The sequence below is a fragment of the Sus scrofa genome, chromosome 13 (assembly GCF_054392235.1).
Source record: "Sus scrofa isolate SSC_HxYL_T2T_F1_AM1 chromosome 13, Sscrofa_HxYL_maternal_Yorkshire_Landrace_v2.0, whole genome shotgun sequence".
NCBI classification, from domain to species: domain Eukaryota; kingdom Metazoa; phylum Chordata; class Mammalia; order Artiodactyla; family Suidae; genus Sus; species Sus scrofa.
The window spans coordinates 172,224,679-172,249,205 of record NC_139395.1 but is presented as its reverse complement, the minus strand read 5'-3'; the positions used below and the strand labels follow the sequence as shown (position 1 = coordinate 172,249,205).

The 24,527-nt window shown below is 39.6% G+C and overlaps 3 protein-coding genes and 1 long non-coding RNA gene across 34 annotated transcripts in view; 3 read left to right on the top strand and 1 right to left on the bottom strand.

The window, feature by feature from the left end:
- SENP7 (SUMO specific peptidase 7) overlaps positions 1-19,956 on the bottom strand; it is a 168,795-nt gene extending 148,839 nt beyond the window's left edge. For 20 of the 28 annotated variants that reach the window (XR_014824935.1, XR_014824930.1, XR_014824938.1 and 17 more), the window contains exon 1: positions 2,508-2,613. Coding sequence is in view for 7 of the 28 variants with exons in the window: in XM_005657117.4 (XP_005657174.1) it covers positions 2,508-2,547 (40 nt within the window). In the remaining 21 variants the exon portion in view is untranslated. Of the gene's footprint in view, positions 1-2,507; positions 2,614-19,831 lie in introns of those variants that run through there. The other 8 variants (XR_014824931.1, XR_014824934.1, XR_014824937.1 and 5 more) reach the window with 1 other exon arrangement.
- Positions 2,002-15,927, top strand: LOC100522163 (putative protein ARB2BP). 4 transcript variants are annotated; one of them, XM_021070507.2, is made up of 3 exons: positions 2,002-2,467; positions 3,566-3,662; positions 14,454-15,927. In XM_021070507.2, the coding sequence occupies exons 2-3, from the start codon at positions 3,624-3,626 to the stop codon at positions 15,546-15,548; spliced, it is 1,134 nt and encodes a 377-aa protein (XP_020926166.1). In that variant the 5' UTR covers positions 2,002-2,467; positions 3,566-3,623; the 3' UTR covers positions 15,549-15,927. The 4 variants fall into 4 exon arrangements, with proteins under 4 accessions (XP_020926166.1, XP_084847661.1, XP_013845620.2 ...); XM_084991535.1 differs by lacking the exon at positions 2,002-2,467 and adding an exon at positions 2,767-3,088; XM_013990166.3 differs by lacking the exon at positions 2,002-2,467 and adding an exon at positions 2,767-3,128.
- LOC146397768 (uncharacterized) lies at positions 7,471-13,125 on the top strand. The gene is made up of 2 exons (XR_014824942.1): positions 7,471-10,540; positions 11,729-13,125. It is a non-coding gene; the product is annotated as an uncharacterized LOC146397768 (long non-coding RNA).
- Positions 19,957-20,026: 70 nt separating the features above from the next.
- Positions 20,027-24,194, top strand: TRMT10C (tRNA methyltransferase 10C, mitochondrial RNase P subunit). The gene is given in 3 exon segments (XM_084991534.1): positions 20,027-20,164; positions 22,701-23,961; positions 23,963-24,194. Coding segments are annotated over 2 exon segments (1,266 nt in total). The 5' UTR covers positions 20,027-20,164; positions 22,701-22,728; the 3' UTR covers positions 23,996-24,194.
- Positions 24,195-24,527: the final 333 nt, after the last annotated feature.

Sequence of the window (24,527 nt, the reverse complement as noted above, 5' to 3'; positions counted from 1 at the left end):
CTTTACTGGGGTTATAAGTAATTTAAACATATAGGTTAAATATAATATAAAGACTTCAGAAGTTTCTCATGAGTCAACTTGAGCATTCTAATTTTGTGATTTTTTTCCTCCCATGTTCAGAGGTGTTTTATGCTTCATTCCTGATTTGTGGCCATATTCCAGAAAAGTAGGGTATTCAGAGTTCTTATGGTTCTACTTATAGAATTTTTCTTTATTAATTCATTAAAAAACAATAATCACATTGCATGTTAACATAACTATTTTAAATAACTATTTTCAAACAATTGAGAAGAACGGCATTATTTTACTTTTTGCAAATCTTTAATGTCTGGGTAAATAAATGATTTCCTCTATATGCTTCTGAATTTAATTTCTTGTAATACATGTCATGCAGCCTCTGGAAAACTCTACAGTACATAGTGGGAGAATAAGAGGAGAAGGAAACGTCTTAAAATTATGAAAAAGTTTGACCTCACAAACCCAAAAGGGTCTCAGGAAACCTAAAGGTCCAGTCCCCAGATCACACCTTAAGAATCAGGGCCTAAAGCAGATACGGCCATGACAAAATCTAGCCAACCCTTACAGTTTATGAATTATGTGAGGGCAGAAATACTTTTTTTGTTTTTTAAGGGCCACCCCCACAGCATATGGAGGTTCCCAGGCTAGAGGTCTAATTGGAGCTACAGCTGCTGGCCTACACCACAGCCACAGCAACGCAGGATCCCAAACACACCTGCTACCTACACCACAGCTCCTGGCTACTCCCGATCCTTAACCCACTGATGGAGGCCAAGAATCAAACCTGCAATCTCATGGTTCCTAGTAGGATTCGTTTCCACTGTGCCATGATGGGAACTCCCAGAAATACTTGTTTTGTGTTTGATTTAAACCAGCTAGAATTGAATTTCCGCTACTTGCAACTAAAAGAGTTCTGAGCAACACTCTAGGCAACTCTTTATAGTTCTTCCTTGTTCAAGAGAGAATTTAGGAAAACCTAGTGCAATTTCACAGAGGAAACTTGAGACTTTGTCTTGTTCTCTCTTTCTACTGCATTCTTCCTTCCTTGTACCTCTAACTCAGAATTCTTCCTAACATCTTGCCCCTCCCCCCAAAAAACTGTATTAAGCCAAGATGTAATGCATCTTAAACTTGAGATATGATTATCCCTAAAGTTCTGTTAGGAAGCCCACAAATAACTCCAGATAAGCATTGTGCATTTTCCTGAGGTGTCAATTTTACTTGAAGGTTTTAGAGGAAGAAAAAAGTTTATTAAAACAAACACCAATCTACTGAAGACATACACACGTTTGTGTATATATGTATATATATATATACATAAATTTTGAAAGGCAAAGAATATCTCTAGAATACACACACACGCACACACACACAAATGGTAACATTGGTTGCTTATGAAAAGGAATTACAGATTTTAACTGCTTTAACCTGTGTCCCAGAGATCTCTGTTCCCTCTCCCTTGTGGATAAGGCCAAAAAACATTTGAAATGCACTGTCACAAGGGCACTCCTAAATAAATTTAGAATTGTTAAGACTGCCTATGCAACAATAGACAGCACAGTAAGAAATGAGAAAATGAAATGAAATAAATGATTTATCAAATGTTGGTGTATTAGGCTCTAAGCTTATTAAAGAGCCCTTGTTCCCTCCTCCTCTGGTAGATCCACGGGACTTAGCAGAGAAACTGCGGTAACCTTAATAGATGAGTTCTTTAACAAAAACTTGTTGACTGGAAGGAGCTCTACTTTACGTCTTGCAACTCCAATTTTGTGTTTCTAAGATGAAGTACCCCAAACTGAAGACAGTCATCTAACCCGTAAAGCAATTTCAGAAACGAAAATATGCTGAGAATAAAAACACAACGAAACAAGGCTTCAAATCCTTTGTTCGACTTTTTAATCACTTTCGGGAGAAGGGGGAGACTGGCAAAGTAAAGGTTATTAAGCGGGCCTGCTCAAAAAGACGAGACCCTTGGCAGCATTTAGGAGGAAAGAAGTGTCAATTAGCAAGCCCCGCCTTTCCTTCTTTGCAACCGCTTCTACCTGCCGGGAGGTGAGGGGTGAGAAAGAGGCCAAGTCGAGAATCAAAGAGAGGAAAGCAGGGTCGCGCACTGAGAAGCTCGAAATGAAACAGAAACATTGGTGGAATTAAGAAGGCGTGGCAGGAGAGCGACAAGCCAACCGGGAAGATACGTGGGCCGATGAGACCCAGGCAAGGTGCTCGCGAAAGGAAAGGAAACATGAAAGGGGAGACAGTATGAAGAGCGGCCAAGGCTTTGGTGACAGCTCGGATTGGGTCCGCAACTCGCAGGGGCCCGGGAAAGCCGGGAGCCTTCCATTGTGCGCGCCCTCCACTCCCTCCTCTCCCCTCCCCGCCCCCGCCGGAGCCCAAGCTCTCGCAGCTCGCGGCCGCAGCGCCCGTCGCCGTCTGTGCCTTCCATTTGCCCAAGGTAGAAGACAATATGCTTAGCGCCTCCGACCCTTTCTCACCGGATGAAGATCGCCGTCGCCCGGCTTTCCCCTTGTCCATCTTCTCCTCCTACTGCTAGAGTCGCAGTTGCAGTCGCTGTCACCTCAAGACCCCTCAGGCTGGGGGAGGGAGGGAGAGGGGAGACGGAGGGGAGGGAAAAAAAAAAAAAAAAAAAAAAGCCAGGAAAGTGCGAATTGCGCTTGCGCAAAAGTCGTCGCCTGCCCTCAGACCGGAAATTAGCCTCCCCTCCCACCTCCATCCGGAAATCACTTCCTGGGAGTTGTTTTCTCTGCGGGTTACCCGCAAGTGTTTGTTTGGTGGCGCTTTTTTCACTCTCTCTCCCTCTGTGGGAAACTGAGGCTTTTTGCGAGGTTTTAGCCCGAGATCGTAAGGGGTTGTTGACTTTGAAGACTAGGTTGACTAGCAGTTAAAGCGGGGAAACTAAGAATTTCATCACTTCGCTGGATCCCGCGAGGGGACCACAGGAATAGCAGAATAAAGCATTACCCTTTTTGCAGTATTACTTTCCTCAGGACCTCGCCTATATATTTGTCTTCAAGGCGCTTCCTCAAACAAAAAGATTTTAACACCACAAAAATAAGTTGCGTAGCTGTTGATTTAGCAGTTGGAGTGGAAATTAAGTAAGGAGTGAGGAGAAAATATCGCAGTTACAGAAAATATCTCTTTAAATTTAAAGCTCATCATTTTTAAAGTCCTGGAGGGGGCGGAGCTGGGCCTCAGTTTTTTAAAACAAAATGCTGAGATGCCTGAAAGTGGATGGCTGTAAATGAATTTGTTCAAATAACTTTCATTTACAGTTGGTAAGGAAATAACCTGCCTTCAGTGAACTCAACGACTAGTACTTGTAGACTTTTTTTTTAATCCTTTCACAGAGCCCATCAGTTTAAAAAATTGACGTGTTTTATTAGCTATAATGTACACATTTGAATAACGTTTTATGTTTAAGCTTTCATCACAATAAGTTTAACAAAATTAAGCAGAGCGTTCCAGTCAGAGGTAAAACGATACTGGGATGTTACAAGAGTTTTAATATCTGCTCCCCCTCCCCCATTTCTAGGCTGGTAAAGGGACCTGCGCAACTCACCACTAGAGCCCTGGCTCCTTCTTCTTGAGCCATGCATCTGAATTACTGTGTGGCCTGTGCTGAGGTGGAGGTAAGACTCCAGGTGCTAATGCCTATTGGGCTGGGGGGAATGTTTTACTGGGCAGGAATGGCTGAAAAGCAGAAATACTTCCAGGCTTGCCGGGAAGGAAATTCGCTCTAATGATTTCATTTAGAGGCTCAAGTTTCGGTTTAACAAATAAAAACACTGCTTACTGAAAAAAATCTGAATTTTTAGTTTCCTCAAATCAACTTTTTTAATTGACTTATTTAACCCAATCATACTGACTTAGCCAGTATTTTAAAAAACAAATTAATTACAAAATATGGAAATAGAGTTGAGAGATGGGGAGGTTGTAAGTGGGCCTGATCCATTTCCATCCAATCTGACAGCTTCCTTAAAAGTAAGTAGTATTAAAGTTTAGCGGTAAGAAGTGAACCTATGAGAAATGAAATAAGAACTTAATCAAATTATTCGGCTTTCAAATGTGTCATTTAAATTTGTCATTGAACAAAATACAGCATTTCTGTTGTATGGACTTAGTCCATTTTTTTTTCTTTGAATTGGAACTGGTTTTGAATAACACATTTGATGATAAATAACCTTTAAGCTCAAGAATTTGTAATTTGTTTTTAAACGAATACTTTTATTGTTTTAGTTTTAAGAATCTCTGCTGCATATTTGATTGTATTGCAAACAACTAAAAGACTAAAAAAATTCAGTTTCTATTTTTGAGGGAGTCAGTCATTTAACAACCTTACTTTGCCTTTTAAGAAAGATGAATTATATGATTTTGTCTTTTATAGTGTTTTATGATGTTCAGGTGGAAGTTTCCTCATTTTAAAATAAAGAAAAAAAGTGATTTGCTTAGTATGTTTGGTTGCAGTTCAGGTCACTTCTTTTATGTACATTTACCTTGCACTGTGTATATAGAGCCTCTTAAGATTATTTGAGATTAGAAATTCATCAGCCCAGTACTTTATAAGAGGAGAGGATGGACTGGTTTGATCTTAATGAGCATGGTTCTTTATTGTGTTAAAAGTGTATATACAGAATTCCCATTGAGGCTTAGTAGGAACAAACCCAACCAATATCCATGAGGATGCGTGTTCTATCCCTGGCTTTGCTCAGTGGGTAAGGATCCAGCATTGCTACAGGCTGGATCACAGATGTGGCTAGTAATCTAATGTTGCTGTGGCTGTGCTGACGACTGGCAGCTGTAGCTCTGATGCGACCCCTAGCCTGTGAACTTCCATATGCCGCAGGTGCAGCCCTAAAAAGACAAAAAATTTTTAATTGTGTATAAAGTGTTTAAATAAGGTAAGTAATCTTTTGTTGTTTTTAGCAATGGGTGTGGTTTTTTTTTTTAATAGTTTCAAGAAATGGTGGCAGTGTGAATTTGATCAATCCTTTATTTTACCCCTTAATTAACAATATATTTGAAGAGAGTTTAATGAAATGTAAAAAAGACCCCTTCCGTCATTGCTCAACAGTAAGGAACCTGACTAGTATCCATGAGGACTCGGGTTTGATCCCTGGCCTCATTCAGTGGGTTAAGGATCTGGCATTGCCATGAGCTCTGGTATAGTTGGAAGATAAGGCTTGGATCCCAGGTTGCTGTGGCTGTGGTGTAGGTGGCAGCTACAGCTCCAATTCCACCCCTAACCTGGGAATTTCCATATGCCACAGGTGCAGCCCTAAAATAAATAAACAAATAAAAATTTAAAAGACCCTTTCTCTTCACAAGTGAGTTAACTTTAAGTGTGAATATAAATAGGTTTGGCCGGACAATCGGTACTTCTTGACTTCCTAAACTCTTAGAAATTAAAATGAACAATCTGGAATTCCTTACCATGGGCTCCCAGAAAGCCTATATTTTGCAAAGATTTTTGGAGCATCATGTCATGTTGCTATTAGGTTCATTTTCATTTGTAGTTGAATCTTTAAAACATTGACAATTCCTAGGTAAAGGCAGTTTTTCTTCTAGGTATAAATAAAGTAACACATGATTCATGAAAAAAATGAGTATAGGTTGTTTGGTTTCAAGGATATCTTCCTTTTTAAGACAATGAGCAATTTTAACTGCCCTGCAATGTAATAGCCTATTCCCAGAAGTTATGAAAAACTGCAATAACTTGAGGTATCTAAGCAGCAGATGGGTAGGCTTTTGTCCAGGAGCTGTAGAAGAACAAACTTTTAACCTGAGTTCCCGAAACTGTCATTTGGCTCTGGGGCTCAGCCCAAGGTATCCAGTACATACACTCTTAACTTGATTATTTTTTCAAGTTAGATAAATATTTTTTACAGAAAAATTATAAGCCTAATACTTTTTTTTTCTGACTTCCTTGGCTGCATAGTCTTTGATTGGCTCCTTTTTTTTTAATTGAAGTATAGTTGATTTACAATGTTGAGTTGGTTGTAGGTGTACGGCAAAGGGATTCAGTTACACATGCATAAAACTTTTTTTTTCAGATTCTTTGCCCTTATAGGTTACTACGAAATATTGAGTATAGTTCTCTGTGCTGTACAGTAGGTCCTTGTTGGTTATCTATTTTATTTTTTTAATTTTTTTGACCACCCCGTGGCATATGGAATTCCTGGGCCAGGAATCAGATCCCAGCTGCAGTTGCAGCCTAAGCCACAGCTGCAACAATGCCATATCCTTAACCCACTGTGCCAGGCCTGGAATCAAATCTTTTTTCCAGCACTCCCAAGGAGCCATCAATCCCATTGTGCCACAGCAAGAACTCTGGTTATCTTTTTTGTATGTAATTGTGTGTATATGTTAATCCCAAAACATAATCCCTATTATATCCCTTCCCCCACCACTAACTTCTTTAGAGTAATCCGACTTAAAATGTGATTTTTATTTTAGCATTTCTATGCCTTAATACATTTGGTTGATTTTAAAAGAAAAATTTTATTGTGTAACTATTTAGAAAAATTGAAGCTCTAGGTAGTTTTTTGCTTGTTTGTTTGTTTTGTCTTTTTCCATTTCTTGGGCCACTCCCACGGCATATGGAGGTTCCCAGGCTAGGGGTCTAATTGGAGCTGTAGCCAGAGCCAGAGCCACAGCAACGCGGGATCCGAGCCGCATCTGCAACCTACACCACAGCTCACGGCAACGCCGGATCCTTAACCCACTGAGCAAGGGCAGGGACCGAACCCGCAACCTCATCGTTCCTAGTCGGATTCGTTAACCACTGCGCCACGACGGGAACTCCTCTAGGTAGTTTTATCTTCTTTATCCTTTGTCTTTTGGTATCTACTTATCTCTGAGTGAAGTTCCTGTTGTGGCTCAGCAGGTTAGGAACCCTGCTAGTATACATGAGGATTACATTCATCCTTGGCCTTACTCAGTGAGTTAAGGATCAGCATTGCTGCAAACTGCAGCTTAGGTCACAAATGCGGCTTGGCTGTGTACGTAGGCACCAAGTGTAGCTCAAATTCGACCCGTAGCTCAGGGACTTCCATGTGCTGCCAAGTACAGCCGTAAAATTAAAAATAAAATAAACATGATCTGGGATTGGACAAAGTAAATTCAAAATCTAGCTATCAGAATTAAAAAATTTCCCAGGAAGACATATCAAGTTAAATAAATTAATAAACTACTAAACTAAGGTCCTAGGGCTGCATACTTAGGAGATAGAACCATAAAGACATACAAAGCTTTGATTTTCATAAAAGTCCAGAGAGCGGTTGCTCTTGGAGGAAGGGATAGGGAGCTTGAAGGTACTTCTGGGATGACTGGCAAAGGGTGTTTCTCTTTATATAACAGTTCACTAAACTAGTTTTCTAAGAAACTTTCCTAGGAGATTCTGCTGCATATTCAAATTTGGGAAAGCCAAGATTTGTGACATTTTTTTTTCTTTATATAACTGGTATCCTATTTTCTTTGCCCCAGGTGAATTAAATTCATCTTCTTTACTCTTTCCTGGGCGAGGTAGACAGGGGGAAGAGATTTAGTTCAATCTTTTACATATATACAATTTCACAAGCTCTGTTATTTTCTACAACTTACTAAATGGAATTGTATACAGGCATAATTATTTTTCTAAAAAACCCTCATAATTGAATTTCTGTACTGGGAAAATAAAAATAGTGCTGCTTTTTACCAAAAGCAAAACTTTTTTTTTTTTTTTTTTTTTTGCTTTTTTATGGCTGCACTCACATCAAATGGAGGTTCCCAGGCTAGGGGTCGAATCGGAGCTGCAGCTGCCGGCCTGTGCCATAGCAACACCAGATCTGAGCCACATCTGCGACCTTCACCATAGCTCACGGCAACGCCGGATCCTTAACCCACCAAGTGAGGCCAGGGATCAAACCTGAAACCTCATGGTTCCTAGTCATATTCGCTTCCGCTGTGCCATGACAGGAACTCCCAAAACAGAAATTCTTAAATTATATTTTCCAGGGGGGTTTTGTTTTAGTTTGATTTTCTAAATGTATAAATAATTAAAAACATGTTCATTGAAAAAAATCTTTAGTTGTTTTTTTATTTTCTGAGTAAGGTATCACTCATTTTGTGCTTCTTAATGTCATAAAATATAATATAGGACCTTTTTCTTAAATATACCAAAGGATTGTAATTTCTGTAATAGGGTGTTTATTGTGTAACCTGTGGTTAGACTCTAGCTTCTCAGGTTGTAAAATTATGTTTTCATATAAGCTTACTAACCATCTGTGAAGAATGTAAAATATTGTTAAGTATAACCACTTTATGATCCTAGAGAAGGAGTTTCTTAAAACCAAAATAAACTAATTAAAATTATTTGCATCTGTGAGTCTATTGCCCCATTTACCCTCTTTTTGTCAGATTCATAGAAAGTAGAAAGGTTTGCCAGGGCTGGGGCAAAGGGAAATGAAAAATTATAGCTTACTGGGTTCAGAGTTACACTTTCACAGTGAAAAATGTTCTAGGGATGGATGACATTAATGATTGCACAACATTGTGAGTGTACTCAGTGCCACTGAACTGAACATTAAAAATGATTAAAACTGTAAACTTTTTAGTATATTTTACCACAATTTTTAAAATAATTTAAAATTACATTTGCTATAGGCATGGCTTTAACAGTGATTGCACCACGGACCTAACTTTAAATTCTCATTAGTGATTATATACTATTTTCCTTTTTTTTAAATTTCATTCAGCATAAAATGACTAGACTATTTGATATAAGAAACTAAGTGACTAACAAACACCCTCACAAAGTTTTTAGTGAATGAATAAAATAAAAAGTCAAATACTATGGGAGTTCCTGTTGTGGCTCAACAGTTAACAGATCTGACTAGCATCCATGAGGACAAGGGTTCAATCCCTGGCCTTGTTCAGTGGCTTAAGGATCCAGCATTGCAGTAACCTGTGGTGTAGGTCGAAGATGCAGCTCTAATCTTGCGTTGCTGTGGCTGTGGCATAGGCCAGCAACTACAGCTCAGATTTTACCCCTGGGAACCTCCATATGTCTTGGGTGCAGCCCTTAAAAAAATAAATAAAAGTCAAATACTATGCATTTTTAAGATCACTGGTAAAAATGTATCTTTTCTCAGGCTGGTAGTGCTGCCTGAGTTATCCTGGGCATGTTATTTCATTTTTGAAAGGCTCACTTCTCTATAAAATAAATATATTAGCTAAGAATATCAACAGCATCCCTTGCAGTTCTGCCAATCTTATCCTTTAACTATGCTATCTCATTCCAACCCATTCTTTAGAAAGCTGAGCATGTAAAACAGTTGGCTTCTCTCCTTTATTTTAGTGGACTATCTTGATTGCAAAAGAAAAAACAAACATATAGATGAATAAGATATTCTCTAGGAATAATTTGTAAATCAACATTTGTAAACTTTAGGATTGTAGAAGTCTCTGTAATTTTTGTGTGCATCTTTTCCCTTTGTATACAGCTGAAGGATGTTGCCTTTTACTTCCTTAGGCCCTTAGCAAAAATCATAAAATTTAAACAACAATATTTTAGTGCCTACTATTCACCAGGCACTATTCCAAGAACTAGAGAACAAGAAGGAAGAAAGGAAAAAGAAAAATGAAGCATTCTTAGATAGACAGGGAATAAGCAAGAATTAGAGGGGATTGCCCTTTCAGATAGAATGCTCAGACAAAATTTCTCTGATATCAGGTGGGCAGGAGTTCCCTGGTGGCTCAGTGGGTTAAGGATCTGGCATTGTCACTGCTGTAGATCTGGTTACTGCTGTGGTGAGAGTTCAGTCTCTGGCCTGGGAACCTCTGCGTGCCACAAGTGCAGCAAAAAAAGTACAAAGGGAGAGAGAGAGATAATAAGTGGGCAGAAATTTGAAGGAAGTGAAGGCCTATAGATATCTAGAGGAATAGTATACCAAGCTATAGGCATAGAAGGGGGATACCATTAAAAAGGAGCTTGCTTCACAAACTGAAGGCAAAGAGGTCAGGTGTGGCTCGAGTGAAGTAAGCAGCAAGAGTGGTGGGAAATAACACCTGAGAAAGAGCTGAGAGCCAGAAAGTGTAGCTAAATGTGTAAGCAAGTGAGAGAAATGAAGGGAAATAAGATTGGAAAGCTAAGAGTCATGTGGGACTTTGTAGACCATGGTAAGAAAATTAGGCTTTTATTCTGAGTAAGAAGGGAAACAAGTGAGAACTTTGAACAGGGGTATAAGATCCAATTTAGATGTTTTGAAAAGATCATTCTATGAAGTTTCCTGGTGGCCTAGTGCGTTAAACAACCGGCATTGTCACTGCTATGGCTCAGATCACTGCTATGGTGCAGGTTGGATCCTTAGCTCAAGAACTTCCACATGCTGGGGATGCAGCCAAAAAAAAGAAAAAATCATTGTAGCTGCTATTTGGAAAACAGACGGCCAGGAGATAAGAATTTATGCAAAGAGATTACGGGAGTTCTCATCATAGCACCGGGGAAACGGATCTGACTAGGAACCATGAGGTTGCGGGTTCGATCCCTGGCATCAGTCAGTGGGTTAAGGATCTGGCATTGCAGTGAGCTGTGATGTAGGTCGCAGACTTGGCTCCGATCTGGCGTTGCTGTGGCTCTGGCATAGGCCGGAGGCTACAGCTCCATTTGACCCCTAGCCTGGGAACCCCCCATATGCAAGTGCGGCCCTAAAAGACACACACACAAAAAAAAGAATTTATGCAAAGAGATTGGGTAGAAGGCTTAATAATGAAGGTCAGTGTTGATAGTGATTTGTACTAGGGCTAGGGCAATAGAAGTGGATGGGTGATAAGTGATTAGATAACAGATAAAGTCAGATTTGCTTGATTGATCTAATGTGGAGTGTGAAAGAGAGAAAGGAAGTTTGTAGCAGGAGACACTAAAAGATTGGAGTTGTGATTTATGAGATAGAGCAGATTAAGGGGAACGCTTTGGATGTGTTAAGTTTGAGATGGCTATTTGAAAAGTAGACAGTTAGATAGGAATTCAGGGAGGAGTTACATGTTGGAATATATTAGCCAAGCAGAATGTACTACAATAAATTCTAAGGAATTGTCTACCTTGGGAGTTCCCACTGTGGCTCGGTGGTAGCGAAGCTGACTAATAACCATAAGGATTCGGGTTTGATACCTAGCCTTGCTCAGTGGGTTAAGAATCTGGCATTGCCATGAGTTGTGGTGTAGGTTGAAGACATGGCTCAGATCCTGCTTTTCTGTGGCTATGGCATAGGCCAACAGCTGTAGCTCCTATTCAGCCCCTTTCCTGGGAACTGCAGGCTAAAAAGCAAAAAAAGAAAAAGAAAACTGTCTACCTTTTCATTCTGAAGGATACTCTCTGCTGCCTTGCTCCTATTCACCCCACCTACACCTGTCTTTATGCATGTGTGCCATTTTGCTTTCCCAATTTGCAAACTCCCATTCTTTCCCCTTTGGTTTTTGTTTTTGTTGTTTTGCCATTTCTCGGGCCGCTCCTGCGGCATATGGAGGTTCCCAGGCTAGGAGTCTAATCGGAACTGTAGCCACCAGCCTACGCCAGAGCCACAGCAACTCGGGATCCAAGCTGCGTCTGCAACCTACACCACAGCTCACGGCAACGCCAGATCCCCAACCCACTGAGCAAGGCCAGGAACCGAACCCGCAACCTCATGGTTCCTAGTCAGATTCCACTGCACCACGACAGGAACTCCTCTTTCCCCTTTGGAATTGTCTCTCAAGCAACTAGGTACACAAACCTTAACACAGGTGAAAAATATTATTTGAATGTCATATATTATGTGCTATTAGAAAATACTGGTTTTCTTTAACTCTCTGAAAGAAAAATTAGTTAACACATTTCTTTAGTTTGTTGGTTTAGGTTTAGTTTGTTGAGTTTTAAATATTTAGTCTATTTCAGTACAGAAAAAGGCAGTTTTCAGTACAGCACCTGGATAAACTGAGTATTTTTAGACCTAAGAGATTACTACTTTTCTGTTCAAGCCTCCTCATCCATGCCAAATTATAAAATAGACCTTCCTTTTTGGAGAACAATTTGGCAATATCTGGTAAAATGGAAAATGCTGATATGACCTAGCAATCCTTCTAGGTATGTTACCTAGAGAAACTCTTGATATGTGCACAAAAATATAGCTATGAGAATATTTTTGCAGCTTTTTTTTAAATAATAGTGGAAAATTGGAACAATCTAAATGTTCTTCAATAGGAAAATGATTGAACAAATTACAGCATATTCAAGCAATGGAACACTATAAACTAATAAAATGAATGACCTAGCACTGTTTATTAATGTGGATAAAAATTACAATGTTAAATGAATAAGGAAGGCAGGACAAGAGATATATGTTTATTTCACATTTCTCAAAAAGGAAGATCATCCTATCTAATTTCATAGAACCTTCAATGTGTGAGATACTGCATATAATGGTTTTTACCTACATTAGTTAATTCTCACAGTAGGCTTGTGAAATAAATGTTGTTATCCTATTTTGCACTTAGTCATTGAAAAAGTATATAATATGTGCCAGACACTCTTCTGAGTACTTAAGATAATGTACTTAAAGTTCTCAAGAACTTTCATTCTAGTGAGGGGAGACAGATGATTTTAAATACACAACTGTTTATTGTTTATTGATTTTTAAATACACAATTGTGATGTAGGCTATGAAGAAAAATAGAGCAGTGTAGTGGATAGAGAGTAATGAAGATTGCTGTTTTAGATAGCATTAACTAAAACTTAAAAGTGGAAGAAACTGAAATTCATAGAGGTTAAGAAACCTGCTGAAAGTTGTTCAACTTAAAATTTGGACTAGAATTTAAACCTAAATCAATCTAATTCGAGGCGTCTTCTTTTAAAGGATATGTAAGTTATCTTTAAAGATAATATATATTATTTACACTCTGGGAAGAGATATTAATTACATAATAGCACCTGAAATCAGCAACAATATAAGGAAAAGAGTTTTTAAGAATGGAAAATAGAAGTCTATATAGGTTGGATGCTTTGGACAACCAACACCTTCATAAAGTACTGGTTAGGCATAGGAATCAGAGAATAAGATTCAGAAAGTGAAAAAAAAGAAATCAAAGCAAGCAAGCACCATTTTGATTTTGCCTTAAGCCTTGATAATAGCTTGAGTGGCATTGAAAAGCATTTTGAGAGCTCCTTATTGGAAATTGGTTGCAGTTGCCAGTGTGAGTGTTAAGAAACGAAAGAGAGGGAGTTCCTGTTTTGGCATGGTGGAACCGAACCTGACTAATACTCATAAGGATTTGGGTTCTATCCCTGGCCTCAGCTCAGTAGGTTGGGGATCTCAGTAGTTTGCTGTGAGCTCTGGTATAGGTCACAGATGCAGCTCGGATCTGGTGTTGCTGTGGCTGTGGGGTAGGCCGACAGCTGTAGCTCTGATTCGACCCCTAGCCTGGGAACTTCCATATGCCATAGCTGCGGCCCTAAAAGGGGAAAAAAAAAAATGAAAAGGGAGAGAGAGAGAGAGAGAGAGAAAGAAAGAAAGGGAGAATGTTAATGTATTTGTTTCATGAATTTGAGTCAGACAGCCTTAGTACCTCATCATTTATGTAATAGTTGTTTGGCTTTAGCACAAGGCACTTAACTTTTTGAAGTCTTTTCTTTTCCCTTTGGTCTCTGTCCAGAATAACAGTCTGAGTTAACTTCTCAGCCACATTTTTAATTCTCAAAGATCAGAATAACCATATCTTTAAACAAAGACCAACCAAATGAGAAAAGCAGTCTATTCATTCTGAGCTTGCTATAGCAAGGGAATCAGCCATTACTCTGTGCATTTTGGCAGAGACTTAAAGGTAGGCAGAGGAGTGAGAAAGCTTTATAGTGGCAAAAAAGGAAATGCTGCTGGCAGTCCTGATTGAACGCTGTTAGCATGAGGAAGCTGTGTGCAGGCTAACTAGAAGGGCGGCATCCTGTGTGACTGGTTAGGGGTGCGTACTTGGGTTTCTCTGGTGGGCCCTAAGTTGGAAGCAGGGATAAAAATTAGGGAAGCTCTGAGTTACTGATCATGTCTTGGCCACTTGGAGCCAGCTGTAACAGAAGTTGTTGTTTAGCTTCTCAGATTGTCACTATAGTTAGTAGCCTGACTTCCTGGGCTGTTTATTATAGGTTAAGGAATTGGCTTCCTGGGCGAGTTGCTGCAGGTTGTGGGGTCAGTGTTCTAGTTTTATAAATGGTCTGTCTATTGTCCCTTAGTGTATTCAGTCTCTCACTATTTTACATCATTCACAATTATTTGGGGTTAAAATCTCTAGCATAGGTTAAAATGTTAATGTCTTCATGAAGTGCTCAATTTAGCATGATTTCCCACAGGAAGAATTTAGCAAGATGAAACGTGTATTTTATTTTTTTCTGGCACTGACATACTATTGCCTTTTACTTTCAGTGGTTACCCGTGACTCAGGAATTGAGCTTCCAAAGATTTATTGAACAATCTGACTTAGTAGAGGAACTTAAATATGACTTTAATGAAAAATCTGAATTGAGACACACTGAGACACAGCGGCCTTTTGTGTTTAACTATTATAAAAATGTCCTGGAGAAGAATAGCAAGCGCTACCAGGCCCTTGGCCATTTGCTTGAACAATACATTTATGAACTTTTGGAGAAAGTGTGCAAATTACAAAAGGTATATATCCCACGAGAGGCTGATAAGGAAGCAAGAAGCTTCTTTTTCATGAGTGAGAGAGCATTAACAAATCATCATTCTGCTCTTCTTGTCCTTCTTCAAGACCATGGGGTCTTTAGAGCTGGTCAGTGGAGTCAGCAGGCAATAATACACCATGGTCTCCAACATGGAAGTCAGATACCATGTATTCAAATGGCCTTGCAAGCACATTATGATGTAATTGTACTAAACCCCAATGACAATTTTGTGGACCTAACGACAGAAAAAGAGTGGAAAGTCCTTTTAACACAAAATGTTGAGTCCTCCTCCAGAAAAATGGTTCAGGCTGAGAGCTTTTTATCTCCCCAGCAGTCTCTCCAATGCATTCCAAAAACATGCAGCAACACCCCTGAAGAACACATGGCTTACATTTGGGATTCCTTCATTTCAAAGACTGAAGGCAAGGATGTTGCCTTCATTGTACATGGTTATGGAGGCTTGGTTTTTATGGACTTGCTTGTTCGTAGAAAGTGGGAAGTGATGAACAAAGTATATGCTGTTGCACTTATTGACTCTGAACATCATGTAGGACACCAGCTGGGGAGTGACGTTCAGTTATTAGCATGGATAAAGCACCACTGCCGTGAATGGGTAACAAGCCCGAAGCCTTTGGATAAACCTGCAGCTACTGTTTTGAAAAAGGAGTTTCCTATGGTTTCTGCTGGTACAGAAAAACACAACTTAGCCCCTTCCTCTAGCCTTCAGTCAATTTTTAAATACTTTAGAAAAGCTTTGAAAGCCAAAGAAGCTATTAATTTCTCTCAAGTGCCAATAGTCACTAGAAGCTCCACAAAAAGAAAGCAAAGTACTTAAGTTACTTTTTTGTTATCTAAGTTTTTTTTTTGTCCCACTGAAACTTTGCTAATGTGGTGCTAGAAGAAAAAAATACTTCCGGCTCATATGCAGTATTATGTTCTGGCTTGAAAGTATGATTTGTTACCTTTTTAAAAAAGTGAAAATGGTCTCTTTTGTAGCCTACTGATGAATCAGTGAGTACCGTCATGAATATTTTACAGTACTAGTCAAATCCAATTACTCAAATTAGAGAATCTTTTCTTTTGAAAAAATTTCTTATGGTTTAGAATGACACCAAAACTATAGTTGATAGAAATTAAATATTAAGTCAGTCTCTGATTTCTATGTTACTGCTATATTAAGATTATAAACATAAAAATTAAATATCATAAGCAAACTCCATTCTTTGTATGTTTGTGGGGGGGTTATCTAAGTTTGTTGGTCTTATGTGTTTACTCATACCTTCAGCTAACATTTGAACATCTACCATGTACCAGTCAATACTAGGTGTTGGGCACACTGGCAAACAAAGCCAACACTGCCTTTATCTGTATGGAATTCACAATGAACAGCAAGTGTGAAGAGTGTTAAGAAAGAAAGGGTGTCATGGAACATCTAGCATGAGCTAACAGCCCTGGGGTTCAAGGAATACTCCGCTAGAAAATGACGCTTAATTTGAAGAACAATGGTCGTTAGCTGGGAGAACAAATTCTTAGGCAAAGGATTCCCATGTGCCTAAGTCCTGAGTCAGGAGAAAGAAGTCCAGTTCAGCAGGAGCTAAAAGATTATGAGGGAATAGTGCTGAAGAAAAAACTGTTCATGACATTTATTAACAATAGTAAGGAAGATTTATTCAAAGGGATTTCTGCAATGGGGGTTTTGTAGTAGGGGAGAGAGATTGGGCTCAACTCCAAACACAGCGAGAACAAGTGGTGGGCAGGAGATTGACAGCTAAGTAGCAGGGTGAGGGTCACTAAATGGAAAAATTACTAAGAGAAAATATCAAATGTAATAGAGATTATTGCTACACTGATTCAACAGAACTCTTACTGAAGGCAGCCAAGGGTAGTTAAGATATTGAGTGGAGGATGAGGAATTTTATCAAATATAATAGAGGACCTTCAGATAACAAAGGTGAGATTTTCACTGAGTGGAATTCTTGCTAAAACTGGACCAAGTAGGGAGTTCCCATTGTGGCTCAGTGGTAATGAACCCAAGTAGTATCCATGAGGACTTGGGTTCAGTCCCTGACCTCATTCACTGGGTTGAAGATCTGGCATTGTCGTGAGCTACAGCATGGGTTGCAGATGCAGCTCGGATTTAACATTGCTGTAGCTGTGGCACAGGCCAGAAGCTGCAGCTCCAATTGGACCCCTAGCCTGGGAACTTCCATATGCCAAGAGTGTGGCCCTTTAAAAAAAAAAATGACAAAGCAGACCAGGGGCAGAGCCCATGTCAGAGCCTAATCAAAAGGACTCATAGGAGTTCCCGTCGTGGTGCAGTGGTTAACGAATCCGACTAGGAACCATGAGGTTGCGGGTTCGATCCCTGCCCTTGCTCAGTGGGTTAAGGATCCGGCGTTGCCGTGAGCTGTGGTGTAGGTTGCAGACGCGGCTCGGATCCCGTGTTGCTGTGGCTCTGGCGTAGGCCGGTGGCTACAGCTCCGATTCAACCCCTAGCCTGGGAACCTCCATATGCCGCGGGAGCGGCCCAAGAAATGGCAACAACAACAACAAAAAGACAAAAGACAAAAAAAAAAAAGGACTCATAGGAGCTAGATTCCAACTTGGTAAAGGAGAGAGGTTTTGTCAGCAGCAGCAAAGTTAAGTTAGAGAAATAAACAGAAGCAGCTTGTGCAAGGCTGAAATGTCCATGTTAAGAATTTTTATTTTATTCTAATGACAGTGGAAGCCATTGAATCATTTTAGACAGGAGAACATTATCAGATTTACATTTTATAAAGAATATCCTGACTGCAGTTTAGAGAATAGATGAAGAGAACAAGCTTGGAAGCCAGGAGACTAAAATAATTTTGGCAGTAGTGTGACAAATGCTTAATATATTTTTTTAAAGTATACATGCAGTTCCTGTCATGGCTCAGTGGTAACAAACACAACTATTATCTATGAGGATTCGGGTTTGATCCCTGGCCTTGCTCAGTGGGTTAAGGATCTGGTGTTGCCCTGAGCTATGGCGTAGGCTAGCAGCTGCAGCTCCAATTAGACCCCTAGCCTGAGAACTTCCATATGCTGCAGGTACAGCCCTAAAAATACAAAAAAAAAAAAACAAAAAACGTATACTTGACTTAACAGTATTGTGTTGGTGTCAGGTATACAGCAAAGTGATTCAGTTCTTCGGGTTTTGTTTTTTTGTTTTGCAGATTATATTTCCATTGTATTTTACTGCAAGATTACGGTTTTGAATTACAGAGAAATGCTTAATCCTTCTCCAGGTTGTTGTTTTTTTGTTTGTTTGTTTGTTTGTTTGGCTGGGGGTTGTTTGCTTGTTTTTGTCTAGAGCCACATCTGCAGCATATGGAAGTTACCAGGCTAGGGGTGGAGTCATAGTTGTAGCTGCCAGCCTACACCACAGCCACAGCAATGCAGGATCCAAGCTGAGGCTGTGGTCTACACCAAAGCTCATGGCAACGCCAGATCCTTAACCCAATGAGCAAGGCCAAGGATCACACCTGCATCCTCATGGGTACGAGTTGGATTTGTTACTGCTGAACCATGACAAGAACTCTGAGACATGCTAAATATTTCTAATGAATAAAATTTGTGATTGAAGGTCAGGAATAAGAAGGAAATGACAAGGACTGCTCCTGGATTTTTGGCTTGAGCAACTAGTTGGATAGAAATACTATTTGCTGAAATAGGGACTATTGGTAAAAAAAAATAAAAATTATTTTGGGAGTTCCCATGGTGGCACAGGTGAAACCTATCCAACTAGGAACCATGGGGTTTCAGGTTTGATCCCTGGCCTCGCTCAGTGGGTTAAAGATCTGGCATTGCTGTGACCTGTGGTGTAGGTCGCAGACGCAGCTCGGATCTTTAGTTGCTGTGGTTGTGGTGTTGTAGGGCAGCAGCTGTAGCTCCGATTTGACCCCTAGCCTGGGAACCTCCACATGCCGCAAGTGTGGCCCTAAAAAGCAAAAAAATAAAATAATTTGTGTGGTTCCAGTAAGTTTAAAGAGAGAAAAAGGAATAGGCCACAAATTATTTTTTAGCTCTGCCCATACATGAATAAGAGTGGAAACCATACTAGATGCTACATTTGAAAAACTGACTCTGCCATATCCAATAGGACATACAGATTTTTCTATACGTACTTATTTCTAGCGTCTTCCTAGTTTCTTTTTTTTTTTCCTAGTGTTATTAGTGTATTTTAAATCTAGCATACACTATAATTACTGTTGTGGACTAATGTTTTTGTGACCCCCTCACAATTAATGGTTAAGGTAGATATGCTGTCTAAGAGTTTAACAGGCCATAAGTCAGGCTATTTTAGCTCACACAAAGTTCAGGCAAAACCACTTAAAAACCAGAATGACTTTACCATACCGCAATATGTGAAAAATTTCTCCATCACTCTTCATATCAAATCATACCTTCTCCCTTTTTTCACTCTCCACAGAGTCTCAGCAGGCTACCTCTTTTACAGAAATGGAAACTCTCAAATTACAATTGCTATCACTTACCAATTGGCTTCCAACCCTCACCTAAGTTTCTTCCCTCTTCCTGTTACAAAGGAGGTCATATTTCCTCCCTCTAACCAAGACCAATTCCCTTCATCTGTCCTCTGAACGCCATCTCTTTCAATCTTCTCAGGAAGTTTATTATCTTTTCCTTATTCCCTTTCAAATAATACTATCATCTGGTCAGGTCTCTCCCAGTAACAGTAAAAATAACAAAAACTTCCTGGACACCACACCTGGGGACTCAGCCCACCATATATTGCCTCTTCCAAGTCTCATAAAAACACTTAAATTGGAGTTCCCAAAGTGGCACACCAGAAGGGAATCTGACTAGTATCCATAAGGATACAGGTTCCATCTCTGGCCTCAATCAGTGGGTTAAGGATCCAGCGCTGCCCTGAGCTGAGGTCGCAGACTCAGCGAGGATCCCGATGTAGCTGTGGTGTAAGCTGGCAGCTGCAGCTCGGGTTCAACCCCTGGCCTGAGAACCTCCATATGCCCTGGGTGCGGCCCTCAAAACAAAACAACACTTAGGAAAAAAAAAAAACTTAAAACTTGATGGCTCCTTTTTCTCATAACCCACTCATCCCTTAGGTACTCTCACCTGGCTTCAGTCCCCAAACCTCACAATATAGTCCTAGCGGCCTTTTATTGCTAAGTTCCACGGATGTCTTTCAGTCTGCGTTGCAGAACAACTCTTCTTTCCAGGCCGTAATGCTTGACCCTTGTGACCTGACGTCATACGGCAGCGCCGGAAGGAGAGGGCGGGATTTCCGACCGCGGTTCTCTGGTCCGCGACAGTTACAGTGTGGACTCCCAGGCAAGCTCTAGGCCAGGTGCGGCTCCGATTCCTGGGCCGCTGTACACGGCCAAGTCCTGCGTCTTCTTGTGATCCTTTTGATTTCCACCGGCGGGAGCCACTGTATCTGCACTCCTGGTATGGGCGGGTTTCTTGTCTCCCAGTGTGTGATGAGGTGGGAAGACACGGGAGACCTAAGATACGCTTGTTGAGTGGAGCATGTGGGCTAAAAAGGCCTTGTGCATTGTGTCCTTCCCTGAAACAATGCAGAAAGAAAAACAGATTGGAAAGGGAGAGAGGAGAGATAAGAGGAAGCCCAGTGATTTCGTAAACTATTAGTAGTACAATAACTGGAAAGGAGCATTGTTTCCCAAAATGATATCCTTGTTCACCTTTTAAATTTTAGGAGTTTTATTTATATGCTATCCTAAAAATATCTGCTGGTTGCAAAGATAAAACTTAAAAGACTTTTTCTTAAATCAGTGTTTCTCAGTGGGGCTGAGAACTCTCTGTTAAATATTTCTAGGTAAGTTGTATTTTCTTTTAAAGTTGTCTGGATGTGTTTTAAATGTGATAAGTATTGACCCAGAGTATTTAATTGAAAAATACTTGAGTGATAAATGTGAGCCACAGGCTCCCAGTGCATTGGGTTCATTGTTGATATAAATACAGTCCTTGTCCTGACAGAGTTTACCATATAGTTGGACAAGTAAGTAGGCAGGCAATTACAATACAGTATTACAAGCACTATGGTGTAGAAGTACAGGGTGCTAAAAGAATTGATAGGACGAATACATGGTACAAAGTTTGAGGTGACAAATAGCTAGAGATATATCTGAAGAGGTAAGCAAAAGGTGATTTTGTGAAAAATTTTATAACCCACATCCATGTTTAGACTTTAACCTGGCAACAGTGGACTTGAAAATACACATTGAGGATTTCCTGTCATGGCTCAGCAGTAATGAACCCAACTAGGATCCATGAGGATGCGGGTTTGATACCTGGCCTCACTCAGTGGGTTAAGGATCTGGCATTGCCCTGAGCTGTGGTGTAGGTTGAAGATGTGGCTTGGGTCCCACGTTACGGTGACTGCAGTGTAGGTGGCTGGCAGCTATAACTCCGATTTAATCTCTAGCCTAGCCTGGGAACTTCCTTATGCCTCGGGTATGGCCCTAAAAAGACAAAAAAAGAAAATACACATTGAGGATGATGTGAGTGTACTAATCAGATTTGCACTAACTCCAAATGGCTTAGAGATGAGGAAGAGCAAATCTAGAGCCTGGAAGATATAATTAAGAAAATGGGGATAAACAATGATGTCCCACTGTACCGCACAGGGAACTATATCCAATCTTTTGGGATAGAACATGACGGAAGACAGTATGAGAAAAAGAATGTATATGTATATGAATGGGTCACTTTGCTATACAGCAGAAATTGGCACAACATTGTAAATCAACTATACTTGAATAAAAAGGAAATGTGGTTGAAGAGAAGTGAATGGATTTGAGATTTAGAAAATAAGTGAATATAACTCAAGTAGATGAGGTATGGAGGGTGTGTGAGGGGACAGTAATGAAATGACTCCCGGTTTCTGGCTTCAGCAAATGAATGGATAGTAGTGTTCTTCCCTGAAACAATGCAGAAGGAGAAGCAGATTGGAAAGGGAGAGAGGAGAGAGATTATTTGGGGCTGGGATCTGAGCATCAGTGGCAGGTCAGAGACCCAGGAGCATGCAGTATCATTAAATGAAGCGAAGTTAAGAAGGAACTTTTCAGGTTAAGTTTCATTTTGTGAAAAGTTGAATTCCTTTTTTGCTTCACATCAGGCACTAGTTTCACATCTTTGGGCATTATCATTGCTTTGAAGACATCTAGACCTTTAGGATAAAATTATGGAGCTTATATATATATATGCCATAATTTTTGATATTATGATTGGCAGTAACATTTACTACAGAATAAAGTCTAAATTGGAAGGGGGGGTTGTTTTTAAAGCAGTAGATCTCTCTACATTTCTGTTTGGAAAACATATGAGGGCATTGGTACACCAGCCACTAAGTGCTTTTCACTAGTTGCTATTTTCTGTAACTTTTCTGCATTTTGTCTTCATATGTTTCTTGTTAAGGATCTTATGTTTGGCTCTGTACCTGGACTTGGTAGATAAGAGAGAAAAATACAGCATCATGATCTCAGCCACATCAGTGGTACTTAACTTTGTTATCTAATAACATTGATCTTTTGGGCCCCTAGATACAAATCTAAAAAGGATCTTCAGGATATCCTTTTGCCTAAAGCAGTAGTGAAATTCATATTTAAAATAAGAACCCAAATAAGTTTTTTGGTTTTGGTTTTGGTTTTTGGTCAGGGATTGAACTTACGCCACAGCACTGACCCTAGCTACTGCAGTGACAATGCTGGATCCTTAACCTGATGAGCCACCAGGGAACTCCTGAACCCAAATAAGTTTTAAACTTTTTGCCTAGTGAATGATCACAGGCTCTAGGCCACAGGAGTCTAAGAAAAATTAATGGTGTAGCAAATAAGTTGGACTAAAATTCCACTTTGTGTTTCAGAAATAGATTGCATTTTGGTATTTTAGCTTTATGCTTGCACAGTTAGTTGAGAGGTTTTTAAAATCTTTAACTTTTCATCACATTTTCCTTCTTTTATAGGGCTTTTCTTACATGCCTTTTCCTCAAAATGAGTGTCAGTATCACCTTCTTAAGACCTTTTACAAGAGTTTTGGTGCCATTCACCCTTCCTAGGAAGAGAAGGGTTTTATATACAACAATTCTGCAGAGATACATGTCTTCCAAAATTCCAGCTGTGTCTAATCCTAGTAAGGAGAGTACATCATCTTCTGAACAGCTGGAGTTGGATGGGTGGAAAATCACAATGAAATCTAGTGTACAAGAAGAGGGTGTTTCAACATTCTCAAGTAACAAGGATGAAGATCCTCTAGCTGCCACCAGGGAGTTAATTGAGATGTGGAGATTGCTTGGCAAAGAGGTACCAGAACACATCAGTGAAGAAGAGCTCAAAACCATTATGGAATGTGTTTCTAAATCATCCAAAAAAAAATATTTAAAATATTTATATATTAGGGAAAAAATGAAAAAAGCCAAGCAAATAAAAAAGGAAATGAAAGTAGCAGCAAAAGAACAAGTAAACAAAGATCAGCTACCAGAAACTACTAAGGAAAATAAACAGCAAAACTTTCTATTTCTACGACTCTGGGATAGGAATATGGACATTGCAATGGGCTGGAAAGGTGCCCAGGCCATGCAGTTTGGACAGCCTTTGGTTTTTGACATGGCTTATGATGACTGTATGAAACCAAAAGAACTACAAAATGCTGTTTCCCAACTTTTAGAAAGTGAAGGATGGAACAGAAGAGATGTTGATCCTTTCCATATTTATTTCTGCAATCTTAAAACTGATGGTGCTTACTATAGAGAGTTAGTTAAACGTTATGGAGAAAAGTGGAACAAATTGCTTTTAACAGCAACAGAAAAGTCTCATGTTGATTTATTTCCAAAGGACAGTATCATATACTTAACTGCAGATTCTCCCAATGTTATGACTACTTTTAAGCATGACAAAATTTATATAGTGGGATCTTTTGTTGATAAGAATATGCAGCCAGGTGCATCCCTAGCCAAAGCAAAACGGCTGAAGCTGGCAACAGAATGCCTTCCATTAGATAAATATTTACAATGGGACACTGGTACCAAAAATCTCACCTTAGATCAAATGATACGTATTTTGTTATGTCTAAAAAACACTGGTAGTTGGGAAGAGGCTCTGAAGTTTGTTCCTAGGAGAAAACATACTGGTTATCTGGAGATTTCTCAGCATTCTCAAGAGTTTGTCAACAGATTGAAGAAGTCAAAGACTTTCAGTTCATTTCCACGAGGCTCTGTAAATAGACGCTCACAGAAAAGTTAGCTTGAATGAGAATATTTGATAGCTTAAAAAGTAATTGGGTTAGGAATACAGTTCTATTGGTATATTTCATCCTGAATGAAATTTACTTGCTCTTTCTTTTAAAGCTTGTCTTTCCAAACTCACTGAAATATTGTGTTTTTTTTTCCGATTAATTGAATATCTGCAAAACAAATATATTTTATTTACTATAAAAAGAAGCAATAATCTTAGAGAGTAAAGAGTTGTCCATGTTTTTGAGCCTGGTAAACAATTGTAATGTTGGTGTGGCTTATGACTACTTTGAATCTCAGACTCTATTTTCCTTCTTAAATGTTCTTTTAGCCTTGTCAAAAACTCCCCTTTCATCAAAAATTGATGCAACTTCAGCTGGTAGTTTAAAGAAAGATTTGGTACAGTGCTGGGCATGTCATAGGCATTAAGATACATAGTTTCAGTGAATCTTTGTTAAAAAGATGTCCCTCGGCATGTCATGAGATTAGGGTGTATAATGACAAATTAGTTAGTGGGAATAACTCGTTTCTTTTCCTCTTAGGGAAAAATACTTTATTTGG

Coding starts and splice junctions, on each gene's coding strand:
- LOC100522163 (XM_021070507.2), top strand. CDS start 3,624: ATGCATCTGAATTACTGTGTGGCCTGTGCTGAGGTGGAG. Junction 3,663..14,453: donor TGGCCTGTGCTGAGGTGGAG/GTAAGACTCCAG, acceptor TTTTACTTTCAG/TGGTTACCCGTGACTCAGGA.